Source organism: Neomonachus schauinslandi, chromosome 1 (assembly GCF_002201575.2).
Source record: "Neomonachus schauinslandi chromosome 1, ASM220157v2, whole genome shotgun sequence".
NCBI lineage: Eukaryota > Metazoa > Chordata > Mammalia > Carnivora > Phocidae > Neomonachus > Neomonachus schauinslandi.
The window spans coordinates 209,607,356-209,628,519 of record NC_058403.1 but is presented as its reverse complement, the minus strand read 5'-3'; the positions used below and the strand labels follow the sequence as shown (position 1 = coordinate 209,628,519).

The 21,164-nt window shown below is 42.9% G+C and overlaps 1 protein-coding gene across 1 annotated transcript in view; it reads left to right on the top strand.

The window, feature by feature from the left end:
- The window catches only part of ADGRE1 (adhesion G protein-coupled receptor E1), a 59,361-nt gene that overhangs the window by 36,183 nt on the left and 2,014 nt on the right, over positions 1–21,164 (top strand). The window contains exons 10-20 of the mRNA XM_044918317.1: positions 1,076–1,159; positions 4,797–4,974; positions 6,301–6,420; positions 7,555–7,760; positions 8,217–8,387; positions 9,885–10,079; positions 11,585–11,820; positions 14,716–14,782; positions 16,848–16,939; positions 20,226–20,394; positions 20,500–20,604. Of these exons, the coding sequence (XP_044774252.1) occupies positions 1,076–1,159; positions 4,797–4,974; positions 6,301–6,420; positions 7,555–7,760; positions 8,217–8,387; positions 9,885–10,079; positions 11,585–11,820; positions 14,716–14,782; positions 16,848–16,939; positions 20,226–20,394; positions 20,500–20,604 (1,623 nt within the window). The remainder of the gene's footprint in view (positions 1–1,075; positions 1,160–4,796; positions 4,975–6,300; positions 6,421–7,554; positions 7,761–8,216; positions 8,388–9,884; positions 10,080–11,584; positions 11,821–14,715; positions 14,783–16,847; positions 16,940–20,225; positions 20,395–20,499; positions 20,605–21,164) is intronic.

Sequence of the window (21,164 nt, the reverse complement as noted above, 5' to 3'; positions counted from 1 at the left end):
CATTTCAGCTGGTGGGCAGAGGGGAGGGGGAAGTGAATGGCATAGTTCTTCTCTTTAAGAGTTTAACCCAGTATCACTTCTGTTTATATCTGGCTTCAAGGAAAGCTGAGAAGGGAGGACATTTGTCTATCTAAAACTTGGGAATTCTTTCACTAACAGAAGAAAATATGTTGTTTTTTTTTTTAAATTGTGGTGATTTACGAAAACAATGAATCATGGATCACTACATCAAAACTAATGATGTATTGTATGGTGACTAACATAACTTCATAAAATTAAATTAAATTAAAAAATAAAAATTGTGGTGAGATACACCTAAAACTTCACCATTCTAACAACTTATTTATTTTTTATTTAAAAAAAAATTTTTATGTTCAGTTAGCCAGCATATAGTACATCATAAGTTTTTGTTGCTGTGGTATTTAGTATACTCACCATGGTGTGCAACCATCACTTCTAGCCCTCAAACATTTTCATCCCCTCAAAAGAAACTGTATCCCTAACAACATTGCCCTCCAGTTCCTCCTGCCTCTGGCCCTTGGTAAACACTGATCTGCTCCCTGTGTGCATCAGTTAGTCTATTCTGCATATTTCATATAAGTGTAATCATACAGTATGTGGTTTTTGTGTGTGTGTGTGTGTGTGGTTTCTCTCACCCAGCATGATGTTTTCAAGGTTCATCCACCCAGCATGATGTTTTCAAGGTTCATCCACATTGTGACATTGTCCACATTCACAACATCCACATTGTGCCAATGCTTTACTCCTTTTGGTGGCTGAATAATACTCGATTTGGACCACTTGATGTTTTTTTCACACATTCCCCCATCTTTGACCCCACTAAGTAGTTTTGCTGTTTCTTTGTATTTGCTTCTTTTATTCATTGAAGAGAAAGGTGTTGTGACTCCAAGTCTGCTCAAATGGTGAGTTTCCATTTTCCTGAGAATTCTAGAGCCTCCTGACTCCTTAGCTGTCTAGGACCACTCTTGTGGTAGACTGGATGGCCAATGTGTACTTCACATGCTGGGGGATCGATCAATCAGTGGCTCACTCATGCTCTTTCTCTGGGGCACAGGGTTCCTTCTGCACACTAATGAACGCCACCTTCAGTGTTCTGGACAATGCCTGTGGAAACAGAACTGCCGTGGTTTCTCTGAAGGTAACAGCAAAGTCTTTGTAACCGGGTTTCAAGCTTTGAACATCCTGGGGGGGACACTTTGGGTACAGAAAGTCCTCTTATTATTAATGGTTGAGTTAGCATTTAATTTACTTCAGCTGCAAGTTTTTAAAATTTAACATAGAGTAAAATTGCCCTTCTCTGTCCAGTTTTATGAGTTTTATTACCTAAGTAGATTTGTGTAACCACCACCACAATCAGAATATAGAGCCGTTCCTTTTCCTTCCCAAACTCTCCCTTGGGCTTCCCCTTGATCGTTAGATGCTCCCTCCACCACCAGCCCCAGTAAATCTCTGTCATTAGAGTCTTGTCTTTTCAAGAATATTATATAAATGGAATCACACAGGATGTGGCTTCTGTCTTTCTTTCTTTCTTTCTAAAGATTTTTATTTATTTATTGGGGGGTGGAGAGAGAGAGAGAGCATGAGTGGGGGTGGGGGGAGAGGCAGAGGGAGAGGGAGAAGCAGGCTCCCAGCTGATCAGGGAGCCCCGGGTGGGGCTCAATCCAAGGACCCCGGGTCATGACCTGAGCTGAAGGCAGACGCTTAACCGACTGAGCCACCCAGGTGCCCCCAGGATGTGGCTTCTTTCACTCAGCATAATGCCTTTGAGATTCATCAAGGTTGTGATCAATAGTCCCAATTCTTATTTTTTTTATAACTGTTAGTGACATTGTCTACATTCACAACATTGTGTAAACACCACCACCACCACCACCATCCCCCCAAAAGGAAACTTGGACCCATGAAGCAGCTGTTCCTCATCCCTCCCTCTGCAAGCCCCTGGCAACCACTAATCTGTTTTCTGTCTTTTTAGACGTACCTGTTCTGGGTATGTTATGAAAAAGGAGTCCTACAAAATGTGGTGTCTGGCTTTTTACTCGGAGTATAATATTTTTAAGGTTCATGCACATTAAAGCACAGGTGGGTGCTTCATCCCTTTTTATGGCTGAGTAGTACCCCACTTTATGGATGTACCATGGTTTATCCATTCATCTGGGAAGGACATCTGAGTTGCTTCCACGTAACCAACATCTCCCTCTTCCCCTGACCCCCACCTCAGCTTTGGGCATTAATCAGTAGAGCTGCTGTAAACATTCGCATCCAGTTTGTATGTCTGTGTGTCTGTCTGTGTGTGTGTGTGTGTCCCTGATTTTTCATTTCTCCAGGGTAAATACCTAGAGATAGGATTACTCGGTCATTACAATGGTAGATTTTAAAACCTAGTTTTTCTTAAGACTTTAAGTTGAACTTACAGTTGTTGTTAGTTTATTAATAAATTTGATTGGTTTTGTACCAAAATAAGAATAATGCTTTCATTTGTAATTTGATTTAAAATTAATTTATTGGTAAAACATATTTATTCATTAAGTGTACATTCACTCATAGGGTTTTCAGATTAAATTTCCATAAATGAACCAATTTTACAAATTTAGTTAGATTCCCTCATTTTATACTATGTTTACGAATATTCTTATTTCCCTCCAAATTTCAAATACCTAATGAGGAAGATTTACAATCTAAAAGGCAAAGTCATTATGCATTCAAGGGATTCGTAAATCCAATCAATCAAATGTGTAAATGTAATAATTCAGATTTTTTTAAATATTCAAAACCATTTATCAACAGCTGTGTTCTCTTACAATGTTCATACTAAATACACATTTATCACACATCTAATTGCTTTTGGCAGTGAAATCACGTGGTTACTCAGTTAACTTCTCTAACGTGTTGAATTGTTCCAAACCCTTTCAACAATCACTTTCCAGATTATGCCAAAGATCACAAAACTTTCTAAATTGAACAAGAAGTGTGTTCAATGGTGTCTTAGTTTGCTTACCGATGTTTAACCTCCCCAAGGAAATAAAATAGCATTCCCAGCTAAGAATAGATTTCACATTTCAAAGGGAGTTTTAATGAGGTTTCCTCAGCCATGGAATTCAGGACGTTTTTGCAGGATGATTCTACCTGAGATTTTTCTGTGTGTTGGTGGGCAGGGACCCCACACTCATGCCTTGCACTTGGGATATGGTTACAGAACTCTGTGTGTCTTGTTTCTCCAGAACGAACATCTCTCAAGTTGTACCCTCATCCAGTTTTTACTGAAATTCTTTTCATGTTTTTTAAGAGATTTATTTCTTTATTTCAGGGAGAGAGAGAGAGAGTGAGCACGGGGGGAGGGTCAGAAGGAGAAGGACAGAGAGAATCTCAAGCAGACTCTCCACTGAGTGTGGAGCCCAACGCAGGGCTCGATCTCACGATGGAGCCCAACGCGGGGCTCGATCTCACGACCCTGAGATCATGATCTGAGCCAAAACCAAGAGCTGGATCCTTAACTGACTGAGCCACCCAGATGCCCCTCTTTTCATGTTTTTACTATGCAGTTTGGATAGATAGAAATTGGTATTCCTACTAGGATTTCAGTTAATTTCCTTCCTCATCTGACTGGAGTCAATTAATTTCTTCCTTGTATTTATTAGGTAGTGAATCCTTCTCATATATATTTTTTTTTTGGTTGGGGTCAGAGTCACATTGAAGAAGTCAATTTATTGATGATCAATAAAGGGAATCGTATCAACATTAATATTATTATTGCTATTCTTTCCTTAACTCTATTCCTCAGATATAATCAATGTTAACATTTGGATGTATATCTTTCCATACGCTTTCACTTTGTGAATCGCATGCTCATGCACAGACAGACACACACACACACTGAAGCCATTTAGTGAACACCTACTAGAAGGATTCAGCCTCTGATACCAGCCTGCCAAGGTTCAAATCTTGGTTCTGCTACCTCCTAGATGTGTATCCTGTTTCCCCATCCAAAAATGGACACAATAGTCTTTACTTCACAGATATCATCCTAAAATTAACATATGTAAGACACTTAATACCTGGCTCATAGTAAGTATTGATTATTTTTATGTCTGTGTGCCAGAAATATTAATGTTATAAGTATAAACATTTTAATGAAAGTACTTGTTTTTTTAAGTGAAATGAGATACTATATACATGTTACCCTGTAATTTTCTTTACTTAATAGCTCATGGACCTTTTTGCTTGTTAATATGTCTATATATATATATATATATATACATATATTACACCATTCTTTTATTAACAGCTGCATACTATTGCATGATTTGATTCCATCATCATTTATTTAGCCAATCTGTTGGACATTTAGACTTTCTGACTTCTTGCTATCAAAAGCCATACTGAAATAAACATCACTGGACAAGATCCTTGCACACTTTTTAAGCATTTCTGGAAGGATTAATTCCAGGAGGGGAAATCGCTGGTTTGGAGCTATGTGCAAGCAATGTTATTCCAGGTGCTGATTTAAAGGCTACACCATTTTGCATCCCAAGGGGGCCTTTGGGATCAGGAAAAGGAAGCTGAGTAGATGCCCTTTTAATTCTTCATTGGCTTAGACTGTCAACCCAGTCTCTTGAGGAGAGAAAGAGAGAGGGGGGGAGAGAGGGAGGGAAAGAGAGAGAGGGAGGGAGAGAGAGAAGGAGGGAGGGGGAGAGGCAGAAGAAGGGAGAGAGAGAGAGAGAAGGAGGGGGAGAGAGAGAGAAAGAGAGCGCACAGCGTGCAAACACCTTTCCTTGCAGAGTGCAGTTGAGAGCTTTGCCTCTGTGCTTGAACAAACATCCACATCCTCCAACTTCACAAAAGAAGAGACCTCCGCACTGGCCACTGTGGTCCTGGAGAGTGTGAAAAGCACCACCCTGGCAGCCTTCCTGAAACCGTCAGCAAATGTCAGTCAGACTGTCCAGACTGAACATTTAGGTAACATGGCAAGGTTACACCCGGGCGCTGACTTTGAGGGGGGCCTTGAGAGATGTGATTCTCCGTAGCTTTCCCATATCCCATTTTCCCAAGTGTTTCAAATCTCTGGACTCACAGAAGAGTCAGTCCAAGGATATGAACAACATCTCCCATTTACTGAGTGGCTGACATTGAGTTATGAGTGTTGCCAGGTAGGGTTTGGAGTGTGTTATCTATTCAACAACTATCTGAGTTCCACAATAAACAAACATCTGGTATACCAGACATGGATAGTGCTATTGAGAAAAATACAGCAGGGCTAAGTCGGCTAGAGAGGGTCAGGCTTGGGGGGGAGCATTGCTAGCTTACCTGGGAAGGGAGCCGTGTACCTATGTGGAGAAAGGGCAGGCACAGGAATACTTGGTGAGTTCAAGGAACAACGAAGAGGCCAGCATGGCCAAAGTGGAGTAGAGAATCATAGAGCTTGCAGGAGAAGGAGTCAGAAAAGGAGGGGAGAGGTGGATTTTGTAGACAAATGTAGGGACTCAGGATTTTATCTGAAGTAAGACTGGGGGTGGGGTACAGAATTGGAGAGTTTGAGAACAGGTGTGACATTATCTGGCTTATATTTTAAAAGGATACCTCTGGTTCCATTACCTATTTTGTTTTCATGAAGACCCCTGTAATTACTGCCATGCCACAGGTGAGGGACTTGCGGCTCAGAGGGTTTAAGTCTGTTCAAGTTGGCACAGCTGGTGAGTGGCAGAGCTGACTGCAACACCTGAGCCCTGGTCCACTCTGCTGGGTTCACCCCAGCCCCTTCCTATTTCCTTTGGCTTCAGGAAACTTGTCTAAATGTAGAGAAGCCAGGGGGTCATGCCTGTTGCTTTCCACCACTGTTGACTTCAACCCCGTCTTTCCCTGATGCACCCCCTATGGGGCGAGAGCTCACTCCAACAGCTCCGGCTGGGTTTCTTAGTCGTCTGGTGCTACCATCCTCCTGTCACTCATCAGGGGCTCAAGATCTTCCCCATGATGAACTGGCCTTTTTATTCTTTGCTTGCAACTAGGTGTGTATAACTTTTTTGGACAGAAACCGAATTGAGGACTCACTTTCTGAGTGACCTCAGGCAAAGTCTCCCTATCTCCTTTTAAAGATTTTTATTTATTTCTTTGTCAGAGAGAGAGCACAAGCAGGGAGAGCGGCAGGCAGAGGGAGAAGCAGGCTCCCCGCTGTTCAAGGAGCCCCATGTGGGACTGGATCCCAAGACCCTGGGATCATGACCTGAGCTGAAGGCAGACACTTTGCCGACTGAGCCACCCAGGCATCCCCCTGTCTCCTTTTAGAAATTGAAAGCAAAATTATCAAGGAAGAATGCACTGAAGAGAATGTGACCTTTCACCTGAGAGCCAAAGGGGACAAGATGGAGATTGGGTGCTCCACCATCGAAGAATCTGAATCCACAGGTACAGACTTGCTCCTGAGAATCAAGGAGGGTGGTTATGGTGTATTCAATCAGCACACATTTATCAGTCAACTCATAGGTGCCAAGACTTGTGAGGGGATCAGTGAAGTGAGGTCCATGCCCTCAGGGAGTTTTCCATCCACTGGGGAAGTCAGATATTAAATAAATAAATACTCTCACAATAATGGAGCATCAAGACCTTTAGTGTCCGGTAAAGTAGCCACTCAATAACCTTTTGTTATTGAGCACTTGAAATGTGGCCAGGTGGTGAGTGTAAAAATATACACTGGATTCCAAAGGCTTAGTATAAAAAAAAGAAGGATGGAAAAATCTCATTCATATTTTTATATTGATTATATGTTGAAATGGTAATATTTTGCATGTATTGAGTTAATATATCATTGAAATTAATTTTTACCTGCTTTTGACTTTTCTAAAAATGTGGCTACTAGAAAATTTAAAATTACCTAGGTGGTTCATGTTGTATTGCTAAGTGGACAGTGCTGGTCTGTATCAGGGATGGACAAACTTGTCTTGTAGAGGGCGGGTTTGTAAATGTTTTAGGCATTGAGGGCAATACAGTCCCTAACGATGCAAAGGTGTTCATACATGAATGTGTGTGGCTGTGTTGCAGTAACACTTTTACTTATACAAAAGAGGCAATGACCAGATTGGCCTGTGGGCCATTGTTTGGCCCCTCCTCAATCTATCTTCGGTCTGGAGAGCTCAGGGAGCAGGCCTGGGACATCCCTGAAGACCACCAACGTTGAAAGGGGAAGCCTACCAAGGAGATGGAGCAAGAATAACCATAAATGTGGGAGGCAAACTTATTTCCCACTGCTCAGTTTGATTGTCTCTTACAAATACAAATTAAAATTTATTTTTTAAATATAGCCAACATCTCTCCAGGTGGAAGCAACTCAGGGTTTTTTTTAATGGTTCTAGTGAGGGTCACCAATCTAGATGTCCACTGGTTGCACTGGTGTTGCAATCCTCAGAGTGGGCCAGTGGAGGTACAGAGATGCATGGGATATTAAAGTGTGTATGTGTGTGTACATGTTGGGTCATTTGTAATCACTACTGAGCAAATGATTCCTTCTTTTTTTTTTTTTTTTGCCTATGGGGGAAATCACAGGGACCACTGGGGTGGCTTTTGTCTCCTTTTCGGGGATGGAGTCTCTTTTAGATGAGAGCTTCTTCCAAGACCCTGAGACCCCTTTGGCCAACTCCCAGAGGAAGTTGAAGGTGAAGATGAATTCTCGCGTGGTACAGGGCATCATGACTGGAGAGAAGAAAGATGGCTTCTCTGACCCAATCATTTACATGCTGGAGCACATTGAGGTTTGTGAAGAGGTCCCTGCTGAGCCCCCATCTACCTACTGAGAATGCCCTATCCCCCAGTGGGCTTGACTCTCATTTTTGATAGGGACCCATGAAGGCAGCAAGCTCTCACAGTTTCTTGCAACTCAAGCTGATCCTCAAAATCCACCTTTAGAGAGGAGGGCTCTCCTCTTTCTATGTGTATTCTTCCATCCATCACTGGGCAAGATTGGGCTCAGATTAAGTGATGTTGATGCAGGAACATTTACAGGGACATTATCTACATTGGCTATGACCAATTCAGTGTTAGCGGCAGATCTGGTATCTGAGATCTTTCTCTCCATCCTTGCACACTGAAATACCACATTTCCCTCCCAAACATACCTGCATCTTCCTGCCCCAAATGACTCTTGAAGTTGGTCGTACTGAATCCATTTGAAGGAGAGTCTCAGGTGACAAGAGCCTTTCCATTTTCAGCCAAAGCAGGAATTTGAGAGGCCTATCTGCGTTTCCTGGGACACCGATGTGGAGGGTGGTAGGTGGACGCCCTCTGGCTGTGTGGTCCTTGAAGCTTCTGAGACGCATACTGTCTGCAGCTGTAATCAAATGGTGAACCTGGCCATCATCATGGCTTCTGGGGAGCTCACGGTCAGTACTGATTCTCTGTGTTCTGGCTCCCCAAATCCAAGGGGAAAATATTGAGTAAACATCCATTGTGTGTCTCTCATGGCCTTGGGTATTGTGGGAGGGAGTTGGGGTGGGGACAGATGGGGTGTGCGATACCTCTGCCCTTGGAGAATTCAGGGTCTGGCTGGGAAGCCATGACATTCACGTATAAAATGAGAAGTGACCCTAAGCAGATGCTGGGACAATTATAATCACAGATCCCATTTACAGAGCACCTACTGTGTTGGACCCTTTATTTTAAGTTATGTGTTTTCAGGCCCTTTTACAGGATGGGGGCTGAGGCTCCGTAGCCCACCTACTTAGGAAACTCGAGATGAGACTCAAACCCAGGACAGTCTAGCTCCAGAGGACTCTGTCCACAAAACCATGTACATGGTGCAAGAAGTTGTGCTATGGGAATTCAGAAGTGTGTTGGTGAGAGCTAGCAATCAATCAGGGAGGGGATGGATGTGAAGTGAGCCTTGGTGAGTGGGTAAAGACGTACAGAGCATGTATGTTTCCTGCACAGTTGTGAGCACTTTAAGTATTTTCATTGAATCCTCCTGCAACAACCATACAGGGTAGTTACTGTTAGGATCCTCTTTTAACAGATGAGGAAACAGAGGCTCAGAGCAGTTAAGTGTCTTGCCCAAGCTTATACAATAGGAACTGGCAGATCTCTAGTCCATTCTCTTAGCCACCACATCATAAAATCATAGGGAGTAGCTCGTGAGATGGTACCTTGTCACATCTTCAATACACAGAAGGAACTCAAAAATTTAAAATTAATTGTGAATAAAAATAATTGTGAATAAGGGAAGGACTCGGCTTGCCATTTCCACTCCCAGAAGTTGGGGCATCTCTGAACGCCTGTATAACAGTCCTGGTTCAGGGCAGGAAATGGTAATCACTCTAGATATTTCAAGCAGGGAATGGGATGCTCACAAAATCATGGGGAGGGATGGAGGAGTTGAAGTCAGGGGCTGCCACTTGGGGTTTGGTTTCGAGATCACCCCTCTGCAGCTGTAATCCAGAGGTCAGAAATTGTTGCTGTCAGATCACCCCACATCCATGCAATCAAAGAAGGGACAGCTGGAATGTGGAGCCCAGCCATAGCTTGCTCCTGTCTGCAGGAAGAAAACCGGTATCTGCCTCCATTCTGCCTTCGAAAACTTCTGTGCTTACATCTCATTGGAGAACTTAAATGACATCCAGGACCCTAGCCCCAGGAGATTCTGGGAAATGTAGTTTATAGACATCCTGCTCTAGTACAACATGAAGTGGGGCACAGAACAGGAGTGGGAATGGGTGCTGATGGATTCCAAAGGATGATGCTGGACAATATCTAGTTCACTCTGAGTGTCAAAGGGAGAAAAGGTCTCTGAGTCCTTTCTGCCCCAGTCAGGAGTCTGGATAATTCTTTTTTCTGCCTGGAGGGATGTCAGTCCCTCTCTGAGTGGTGTATCTCCTTCCTGACAGATGGAGTTCTCCCTGTACATCATTAGCCATGTGGGCATGATCATCTCCCTGATATGTCTCATCTTGGCCATCGCCACCTTCCTGCTGTGTCGTGCCATTCGCAACCAAAACACATACCTCCACCTGCACCTCTGCATCTGCCTCTTCTTGGCCAAGACTCTCTTCATCATCGGTGTAGACAAGACTGACAACCAGGTCTCACATCCCTTAGACTGTGTCCTTACTCAGCCCCACCATCTCCACATCTGCCTCTGCTCATCCTACCCAACAACGTCTATGCTAGTTCCCACTTCAGGGCCTTTGCATGTGCTATGCCCTCTTTTGATAATACTTGTTCCCAGTACTTCACCTGGTTGACTCCTTCTTGTGGTAGGTCTCAGCTTAAAATCATTTCCCTGATCGTGTTATATATTGTGGTAGTCCCTCCGATTACTGTTTAAACCATTGGTTCTTATTTTGGAGGATTCTGCTGCCTAGAGGACACTCGGTAATATCTAGAGACAGTATTGGTGGGGGTGCTGCTGGCATCTGGTGGAGACTAAGGACACTGCCAAACACTGTACAATACACAGGACAGATCCAGTGACAGAAAATAATCTGGCAATAGTGTTACAAATGGGGCGCCTGGGTGGCTCAGTTGGTTAAGCGACTGCCTTCAGCTCAGGTCATGATCCTGGAGTCCCTGGATCGAGTCCCGCATCCTGCTCCCTGCTTGGCGGGGAGTCTGCTTCTCCTCTGACCCTCCTCCCTCTCATGCTTTCTGTCTCTCATTCTCTCTCTCTCTCAAATAAATAAATAAAATCTTTAAAAAAAAATAGTGTTACAAATGTCAATAATGTTACAGCTGTGAAACTCTATTCCTTATCAGTCTTTGTTGCTTTCTTTCCCAGCATTTATTTGAAACCATATTGATTATTTGTTGTTTTACTTGTTGTGTATCTGCCCCCCCACACTAGACGATGAGCCCCATGAGAGCAAGAACTTTGGCCAATTTACCCCCATAACTATACCAGAAACATAGTAGGCTCCCAGGATTTTTCCACTAGAAGCACTAGTGACATTTTGTCTGGGGTGATCATTCTTTGTGCAGAACACCCCCCCCGCCCCCGCCACCACTGTGGAATGTTTAGCTTTCCAGAACTCAGTGCTGGTAGCACATGTCACTCCCACCATTTGACCGGGAGTGAGCAAACTTTTTCTGTAGAGGCAGATATAAATATTTTCGGCTTTGCAGATCCTAGGGCTCTGTCACAAACACTCAACTTTGCTGTTTTAGCATGAAAACAGCCATAGAAAATATAGAAATGGATGTGGCCATGTGCCAATGAAACATTATTTACAAAACAGAAAGCCAGCCCAATGACTACAGTTTGATGACCCCCACACTCAATATCTTCAAACATCCTCTGAGGTAGGGTGATCAACTATCCATTCTTTTCAAAACTCTCCCAGTTTTAACACTGAAAGTCACATGTCCTAGGAAAAACCAGTCCCAGGCAAACCAGGACAATGGGTCCCCCTACCAAAGGGATGATAGCAACCTGCAGGGAAGAATATCTCTATAAAGGTTTGTGGAATGAATGAATGGGCTGTGGTTGAGGAACTCCAAATCAAAGTTACCCCCACTGTTGTCTGAACCTGCTTCTTGGGTTGGGGTGGGGGGTAGGAGGATCCTGAGTGTGCATGTTTCTCCTCTCCAGTTGGGCTGCGCCATCATTGCAGGCTTCCTGCACTACCTTTTTCTCGCCTGCTTCTTCTGGATGCTGGTAGAGGCTGTGATGCTCTTCCTTATGGTCAGGAACCTGAAAGTGGTGAATTACTTCAGCTCTCACAACATCAAGATATGGTACCTCTGTGCCTTTGGCTACGGGCTCCCAGTGCTGGTGGTGGCTGTCTCTGCCAGTGTGCAGCCACAAGGTTATGGGATGCATAATCGGTAAGTGATACCCTTCTCTCTCCCTGAAGAGCCTGCTGCCAGGGTTTATGATGATATTTACATGAACAACAAGAAGAGCAGTAACAGTAGCAGTAATTGTGTCTACCATTTATTGAGCTCTTTATGTTTTGTCGGTCTCAGGGTTGCCATGTACAGTAGCACAGGATGTGCACTGCACAAATCCAGGAGCCACTGTGTCCACTACAGTATAGATGAATGGTGGTGGTGTAAACAATGGACTTGGTTGTAAATTTTTAAATCATGGATTCTGGAGCCAGCCTGCTTGGGTTTGAATCCTTGCTCTACCACCTTCTAGCTGTGCTACCTTGGGCAAGTTACTTATGCTTCCATTTCCTCATCCATACAATAGGGGCTGACAGCAATGCCTACATCATAGTGTTGTGAGGGTTAAAGGAGTTATTATCTGCAAAACATTTAGAACAGTCTCTGGCACAGAGTAAAGCATTATACGTGCCATCATCATCATCATCACCACTGTCTGTTTTAAAGCAAGTTTTATTTATCACATGGTTCGTGTGAGAGGATTTTGGGTAGTGTGTTGGTGAGAATAATTTAAAAATATTTTTGTATTTATCTTATAGGACATTAGGAAAAAATTGCCAGCATATCAACCAAACTCATGGTATCATAGACATGATTCCATTGTATAAGTAAAAAAAAGTGAGTCAACTTTGAAAATCAGGTAAATGACAGGATAAGCAGTATGTGGCTAGGGCAGAGACTGTAACTCACTGCATCATGTCATGTAATTCTATGATCCTTGTGATAGTGGTGCTGTTCTAATTTACAGATGAGGAAAGCCAGGCTTTCTTGCCATTACAGTGAGAAAGGGGCTGTGTGAGGACATGAATCTGGGTCTTTCCAATCCCAGGGCCTGTGTTCATCACCCTGTGTCGTAGGCACTGCTGAGCTGTGGTTAGGGAACTAAATATCCAGGTTTCCTCCCTGCCTACTACTGATGGTTTGTGTTTCAGGTGAGGTCATGAGATACTAGGTGAGGGAAAGGAATCTGTAGGAAGTGAGCACTCATCAAACCTAAATCCTGCGAGCTTTGCAAACATGTGTTATCTCTGGTACTTCTCAACAGAAATCCTCTGTGCAAGGACTAAGAGTCTCCATTGTGTACAGTGTGAATAGTGTCCCCTGGATTTGTGCAGTGTACAACCTGTGCTGCTGCACATGATGGTACATAAAGTAACCGCTTAATGAATGGTAGCTTCAGAGGAAACTGAGGCTCAGCACAGTTGCAGAACTTGTCCTGGGCCACATAGCTAGGAAGTGTCCAAACTGAATTCAGATCTGTCTTGTCAGGAGATGGTGGTGACAATGCAAGGTCACCATGATGAAGTGTCCAATGTTGGTGTGGGTAATATAAGCACTGACAAAGACCAGAGAAGAATGATAGCATATGGGAGTGGGAAAGTTCATGGAAGGCTTCCTGGAGGAGGCAGAATTTGAATGAGTCTTGAAAGCTCTACTGAAATGTACATAGGCAAATAGAAAAGGGGGTGGCAACAAAGGTGAGGGCAATACCTTCCCAAAGGAGGGCTAAAGGTCTGTTTGGAGAACAGATGGATTGGGCTGAAAGAAGGGGAAACTGGGGGAGGGCCATGGAATTTAGAGAGTACCTTCCAGGTGGTGAGAACCACAGAAAGTTTGAAAGAGAGGAATAGTATGACAAGGATTTGAGATGACCTTCGGAAGAAGCACTAGGCGTGGGGAAGAGAAGGAGCGAATATGGGGTGCAGGTGTGCAGGTATGGCTGCAGGTAACAGGCTCCATCCCAGTGGGTACCTCTGGGAAACTGTGTAGGGCATGTACCTCTGATATCCCACCCAAGGGGGCATATTTGTCCACCATCTCCCTCCCAGCAGCCTTTGGTTTAGGGCTGCTCCTGGTGAACTAATCCTCAGAGCTTTCAGTCTGATGCCTCCAGTCAGAGATGCAGAAGCTGATAAGGGAATTGGCCAGTATTTACTGAAGTGGTTGTTCCTGAAAGAACAGGGACAGCATCTTCTGTGCATTTTACATCTTTTCATTACTACTACTTGGACACTCCTGTTCCGGGGAGAGAATGCCTGGTTAGCCAAACTTGATTATTTTCCTTCTCTTGTGGGGGGAGGCACACTTTTGCTAAAGGAATATTGGGGTGCTATTACTGAACGTGGTGGAATGGTTGTCAGATGGTGAAAACAACAAATTCCTAGAGACATGATGGAAAGAGGCAATGAATTCTCTCTTCCTTCTCTCCCTCCATTCTTTCCTCCCTCCCTCCCTCCCTCCCTCCCTTCATTTCTTTTAAGAAATAATTATGGAATGCCTCATCCATGCCAGACTTTGCACTGAGTGCTGGGTATTCAGAGATGAACAAAAGTTCAAGGTCTAAATTCTCATATAGCTCATACTCTTGTAGGGAGTGAAGGACAGTTTGCAAGGAAACAAACACCACCATAATTTATGATACCAATAGATGCTATAAAAAAGAAAAGCAACAAGCTCTGCTAGAGATGGACTAGGGGTAGGGGTGGTCAGAAGTGGCTTTTCAGAGAAGGTGACATTTGAGCTGAGATTTGAAGGAGCAGGTATGCCAGTGAAGAGGTCTGAATAGAGAGGAAGGGGTTACAAAGATTATGAATTGAGGATGAGCTCTATGCAGGGTATCAAGTGAATGCTTCAGGAACATTTACCCAGGAGGAAGGTCTGAAAGAAGACTTGCTGTGGCCCAGAGAAAACTGAGCTGTAACCTGCCCCATCATGAGAATTTTCGTCTCAGGGTCAGCTCCCTATACTCTCCTCCACTAGTGCATTTTTTGGAGTGTGAGTAACTGTAGGGTTAAGACTGAGACAAGCTCTGACTCCTATTTCTCTCCATAGCTGCTGGCTGAATACAGAGACAGGGTTCATCTGGAGTTTCCTGGGGCCAGTCTGCACCATCATCATGGTAAGCAAATTGCTTGGCACAGTGTGTCCTGGAGCAGGAACAAGGAGACCCCGGGGATCAGGAAGTACCAGTGGAAGTTGCGCAAGCCAAGATCACTTATTCCTCTCAAACATTCTGCCTTCTGATCCCTGGTTCTTTTTTTTTTTTAATTTTATTTATTTATTTGACAGAGAGACACAGTGAGAGAGGGAACACAAGCAAGGGGAGTGGGAGAGGGAGAAGCAGGCTTCCTGCTGAGTGGGGAGCCCGATGTGGGGCTCGATCTCAGGACCCTGGGACCATGACCTGAGCGGAAAGCAGACTCCTAACGACTGAGCCACCCAGGCGCCCCTGATCCCTGGTTCTTGAGATTTCCAAGTTAGAGTGTAATTTCTTTGACTTGTGATTTTTTTTTTTTTCTCTGCCAACATGCAAATCCTCTGGAAGGGACCACAGTCTTATCTGTCTTTTGTGTTTCAGTAGGAATGGGTCTATTAGGATAGCCATTGAATGGGGGAAAAAAGGGAGAAAGAAATTAAGAGTATTTAGTGGTCAGGGAGAAGAAGAAAACAGTGGGATGGAAGCAGAGGGAAGCCTAGAGTTGTTTTTGTTTTTGTTTTTAGCTTTATCGGGGTATAACTGACAAATAAAAAATGTATATATTTAAGGTGTACAACTTGATGTTTTGACTTATGTATACATCATGAAATAATCACCACAATCAACCCAATGAACATATCCATCACCTCGCATAGTTACTGTTTTTCTTTCTTTTCTTTTCCTTTTTTTTTTTTCGTGGTGAGATCACTTAAGATCTACCCTTTTAGCAAATTTCAATTATACAATACAGTATTGTTAACTATAGTCACCACGCTGTACGTGAGATCTCTAGAAATTATTCACCTTGCGTAACTGAAACTTTGTGATCTTGGAGTAACATCTTCCCCCAGCCCCAGCACCCACTGTTCTACTCTCTGGGAACGTGGGGGTGTTGTGCGCCATCTCCTTGCCTCCTTACCTCCAACCCAGATTCAACAGTCCTGCAAATGATGTTTCTTTTGACTGTCACTCATGGTGGCTTTTTTCCTTGTGTCACTTGTAACTGTTAATTGTGAGCTCCTATCTGACTGATTTAAATCTTGGGAATTCTTGAGAATGTATTCCTCCAGAGGGGTTTTGCTCTGACTTCTGTAAGATTTGGGAGGGGGGGGCATGTATTAGTTTCCTAGGGCTGCCAAACAAAGTATCACAAACAGGGTGGCTTAGAACAACAGAATTTTATTGTCTCACAGCTCTGGAGGCTAGAAGTATAAAATCGAGGGGTCAGTAGGGCCATGTCCCCTCTGAAGGCTCAAGGGAATGATCCATTCCAGTTTTCTATCCAAGAAGACTGGTAACCTCAGGAGTTTCTTGGCTTGTAGATGTTTGGCTTCTCTCTGTGCATGACTGTCTCTGTGTCCAAATTTCCCTGTTTTATAAGGTCATGTGGGATTAGGGCCCAACCTATGACCTCATTTTAATTTGATCACCTCTGGTAAAGACCCTAACTCCAAATAAGATCACATTCCTAGGTCCTGGGGGTTAGGTCTTCAACAATTCAACCCAAACAGGGCACCAATCTTAATTCTAACTTTCCACATGCATCCAGTGAAAATAAGTGGTGATCACCCAGATGAGAACCAGCAAAGCATATTTATTGCTATAGTAAGGGAGTCAGCCACCATCACTTGCACTTTGCAGAGACTCAAAAGCAGGCAGAGGAGTAGGATAAAAAAGGGGTAAAAAAGGGAAGGCTTCAGGTGTGCCCCGATCAGAGGCTGTAGGCATCAGTACCCTAGAGGCAAGCTAACTCAAAGCAGGGTATCCTATGTGAATGCTTAGGAGAGCATATTGGCTTTTTCCCTTTGGTCCTAAGTTGGAAGTGAGGGCAGAAATTAGGGAAGCTGTCAGTTACCAATCAGGAGGTGGTTGTTTAGGGTTGACTGCTTCCTGGAGTGGTTACTGCAGACTATGGGTTTTTACAGGGGGTCTAGCCATTGTCCATTTGTATATCCAATCTCTCAGTCTTTTCTGCTTGACTTTGTAGATCAATTCCATCCTCCTGACTTGGACATTGTGTGTCCTGAGGCAGAAGCTTTCCAGCGTCAATGCTGAAGTCTCAACGCTCAAAGACACCAGGTGCGGACCCTCCTTCCTTTTCTCTTCTTTTCAAGTCTCCTTAATTCTTCCCACAAACATTCACTGAGTACCTTTTGTATGCCTGGTCCTGTGCCCAGGACAGAACAGCACAGTGTCTAGATCTGGGGTCTCAAATGCCAGGTCTGCCACTTATAAGCTGTGTGACCATAAGCAAGTTACATAACCTCTCTGAAACTGTTTCCTCATCTGTATACTGGGGATATTAACATTGCCCACTTTATTTGGCTTATGAAGCAGTAACACAGTTACTAGGGAGAGTGTTTCCTATATTGAAACTATTAATACATTTTCTAACTCATCTACTGTGCATAATAATATGTGCATATTTACAAAAACAGACTCATGCCATCTACTTTATTTTTATAACCATTTTTCTCTTAATAATGTCATGAATATTTTTCAATTTAACTAGACATTCTTTAACAATATCTTCTTTTTTTTATAAAACATTTCAGTGTAAGAATGCAGCACAACTTACTTAAATCATGCCTTATTCGTGGACATTCAAGTTGTTTCTGATTTCTTGGGGTGGGGAGAGCTATTATAAGCAATGCAGTCTTGAATACCCTTGTAGATAGATCTTTTTCCACATCTGTGGTTATTGAATCATAACAGTAGGCATGAAACTGCTTGAGTCAATGGCAGGTTGGATTGTCCCACTTTTAGTATATATTGAAAATTATTTTCCAGAAAATTTGTTTCCATTTGCAAGAGTGCTTGTTTACCTACAGCTTTGCTGACACTGGGATTTATCATTTTTGTGTCATTTTGATGATTTAATAGGTGAAAGATACTATCTTACTATTTTAGTTTTGTATATATTATTTTATCTTACAGATGTGGGACATTCTCATACTTTTATAGGCCATTTGTGTTTCTTAACTTCATCACTCAACTACTCTTTTTTAAAAAAGATTTTATTTATTTATTTGAGAGAGAAAGCACAAGTGGGGGGGAGGGGCAAAGGGAGAGGAAGAAGCAGACTCCCTGCTGAGCAGGGAGCCTGATGAGAGACGGAGGCTTGATCTCAGCACCCTGAGATCATAACCTGAGCCAAAAGCAGCCACTTAACTGATTGAGCCACCCAAGCACCCCTCAACTAATCTTCATCTTAAGAACCTACCAAAGTCAGACATTGTCTAGGTTTTATTGTCAGGAACCTTATGATGTCCTTTACTTGTTTTCCCGTCAGTATCCAATCCCTCTTCCATCTTAAATAATTTTTTCTAAAAAATTATTTTTAAAAAGTTGATGCAAAATTGTAAAACAAAGTTAATACATGCAATGGTAAGAAAAATTAAGCAGTGAAAAAGGGAACACATGGAAAGTAATTCCTTCTCTCTTCCCTGACTCCCAGGTCCCCAGATCTCTCTCACCTTAAGCAACAATTATCACTTGAATTGAGCTTCCTTCCAGAATATTCTATACCTACACATCAACCTTCTATTACATACATGATAGGATACTATACATATTCTGAACTTTGGTTTTTTTTCCACATAATATGTAGCTGATTTCATATCAATACTTATGGCTAAAAACAACTAACAAAAATGTTTTTGTGCTAGACACTGTTGTAAGCATCCTTAGAGTTTTGTTATCTCATTTAATCTGTAGAACAAGTAATATCACCCTGTAGGAATTGTATTATTGTCCGTATATCAATTTGAGGAAACTGAGGCACAGTTTCCACAGGTACCCAGAGCCTGTACCCTCACCCCCTATAGTATATGGTCTCTCTCATCTCATTTTAAAAAATGGTTTTATGGGACACCTGACTGGCTCAGTCGGTGAAGCATGCAACTCTTGATCTCAGGGTTGTGAATTCGAGCCCCATGTTGAGTATAGAGATTACTTAAAATTAAAATCTTTTAAAAATGGTTTTATTATTTGCTTTTATTTATTTTATTTTTCTTGTGAAAGCAAGAGCACTGAAAATCAGTTTTTCACATTTATCTCCACTTTGGAGTTCCATTCAGTCTATGAATTGGCTCAGCTTTTAGTCTCTATGGATTTGCCTATTCTGGACATTTCCTATGAATTGAACCATATACTGTGTATCCTTCTGTGACTGGCATCTCTCACTGACATAATGTCTTCAGGGTTCATCTACGTTGTAGCAGATGTCAGTGCTTTATTCCTTCTTATGGCTAAATAATAATCCAGGGTATGAATGGACCATATTTTGTTTATCTGTTCATCAATAGATGGACCCTGGGTTGTTTTAGTTGCCGGGGGGATAGGGAATGAATGCTTAATAGGTGTGGGGTTTCTTTCTGGGTGATAAATATGTCTTAGAACTGGCTGGTGATGATGTTTGTACAGCATCGTGAATGTGCCAAATGCCACTGAACTGCACACTTTAAATGGTTAAAATGGTGAGTTTTATATTATGTGAGTTTTTCTTCAATTAAAAAAAGTGTCCTTATATTTCATACTATGACATCACCATTTATTTAACATGTCCCCGGTTCTTTTTTTTTTTTTAATTTTTTTTAAAAGATTTTATTTATTCATTTGAGACACAGGGATACAGAGAGAGAGAGAGCATGAGCAGTGGGAGAGGCAGAGGGAGAGGGAGAAGCAGGCTCCCCGCTGAGTCAGGAGCCCAATGCGGGACTCGATCACAGGACCCTGGGATCGTGACCTGAGCCGAAGGCAGACGCTTAACCATCTGAGCCACCCAGGCGCCCCCATAATGACTTCTTTAAAAAGCCTAGTTCATCACCTTCAGAGGACGATGGGGAATGAATTCATTATTTTGAAGAGTGGTATATGAAGGGAAAAAAATCAAGCACTTGTCTTGCTTTTCTTTTAAAGATTTTATTTATTTATTTGAGAGAGAGAATGAGATAGAGAGAGCATGAGAGGGGGGAGGGTCAGAGGGAGAAGCAGACTCCCCGCCGAGCAGGGAGCCCGATGCGGGACTCCAGGATCATGACCTGAGCCGAAGGCAGACGCTTAACTGACTGAGCCACCCAGGCGCCCCATGTGTCCCTGGTTCTTGACTTGTAGGTCCTTCGAGCATTTTCATCACTATCAACACTATTACATTAAATATATGTGCCCACACATCCTTGTGCCATGTTATCTGTAGGCCAACTGCCTTTTAAATGCCAACGGGACTCGATGTCCCTGCCTCGGGGCTTGGAGACTCCACTGCACATTTATTCCCACCAAGGTGGCAGGTGAGTGGTGGGAGCACAGTCCATGAGGACAACAGCCACTGCCCAGAATTTTACCCTCTCCAAATCTTCTCCCCTAGGTTACTGACATTCAAGGCCTTTGCCCAGCTCTTCATCTTGGGGTGCTCCTGGGTGTTGGGCATTTTCCAGATTGGACCCATGGCTAGTATCATGGCCTACCTGTTCACTATCATCAACAGCCTGCAGGGGGCCTTCATCTTCATCATTCACTGTCTGCTCAACCGCCAGGTACATAGCAGTTGCCCTTCCCAGCCCCATCCTTCCGGGGAACATGCCTGTGTCGGCCCACATCTAGGAATAATTCATCCTCTTGTGATGTGTCTCTTCCTCCAGGTACGGGAAGAATACAGGGGATGGATTACCAGGAAGATCAAACCCAGTTCCGAGTCCCAGACTTCAGGGATGTTACTGTCCTCTGTCCCCTCCACTTATAAAACGGTAAGAGACTGTGTTTTATGTGGTTTCTTCTGTTCAAATGGAACCACTGCTTCTTAGCAACACCAGATGCCACTGTGCACCGAGTATCTACTGTGAGCTAAGTGTGTCTATGTATATTAGCACATTTGATAAAGTGCGGTGTTCAAGAGTTGGGGTTCAGGAGCCAGGCTTCGTGGTCTTAAATCCCAGCTTAGCCCCTTAGTAGCTGTGTGAACTAAACAAGATAAAATCATGACTCATACAGATATAATATGAGCATACACTAAGGATTTTATTCTACTCATTAACCAGTGAGGGAGTGAGGTGGATATTAAACTGGCTCAAGAGAGAATGTACAGAACAGACATATATATTATGTAACATAAATATACTGTATTATGTAACATGTATCATATATATCTCATATATTATATACATAATATACAAATTATGTAATGTCTTATATATTTTGTATAAATTATATATAGTATATATTATATATGTATTATGTAATACATATATATGTCTGTACTTTGCATTCTTTTCTGAGCCAGTTATAACATCTGCTAGGTTCCCTTGTT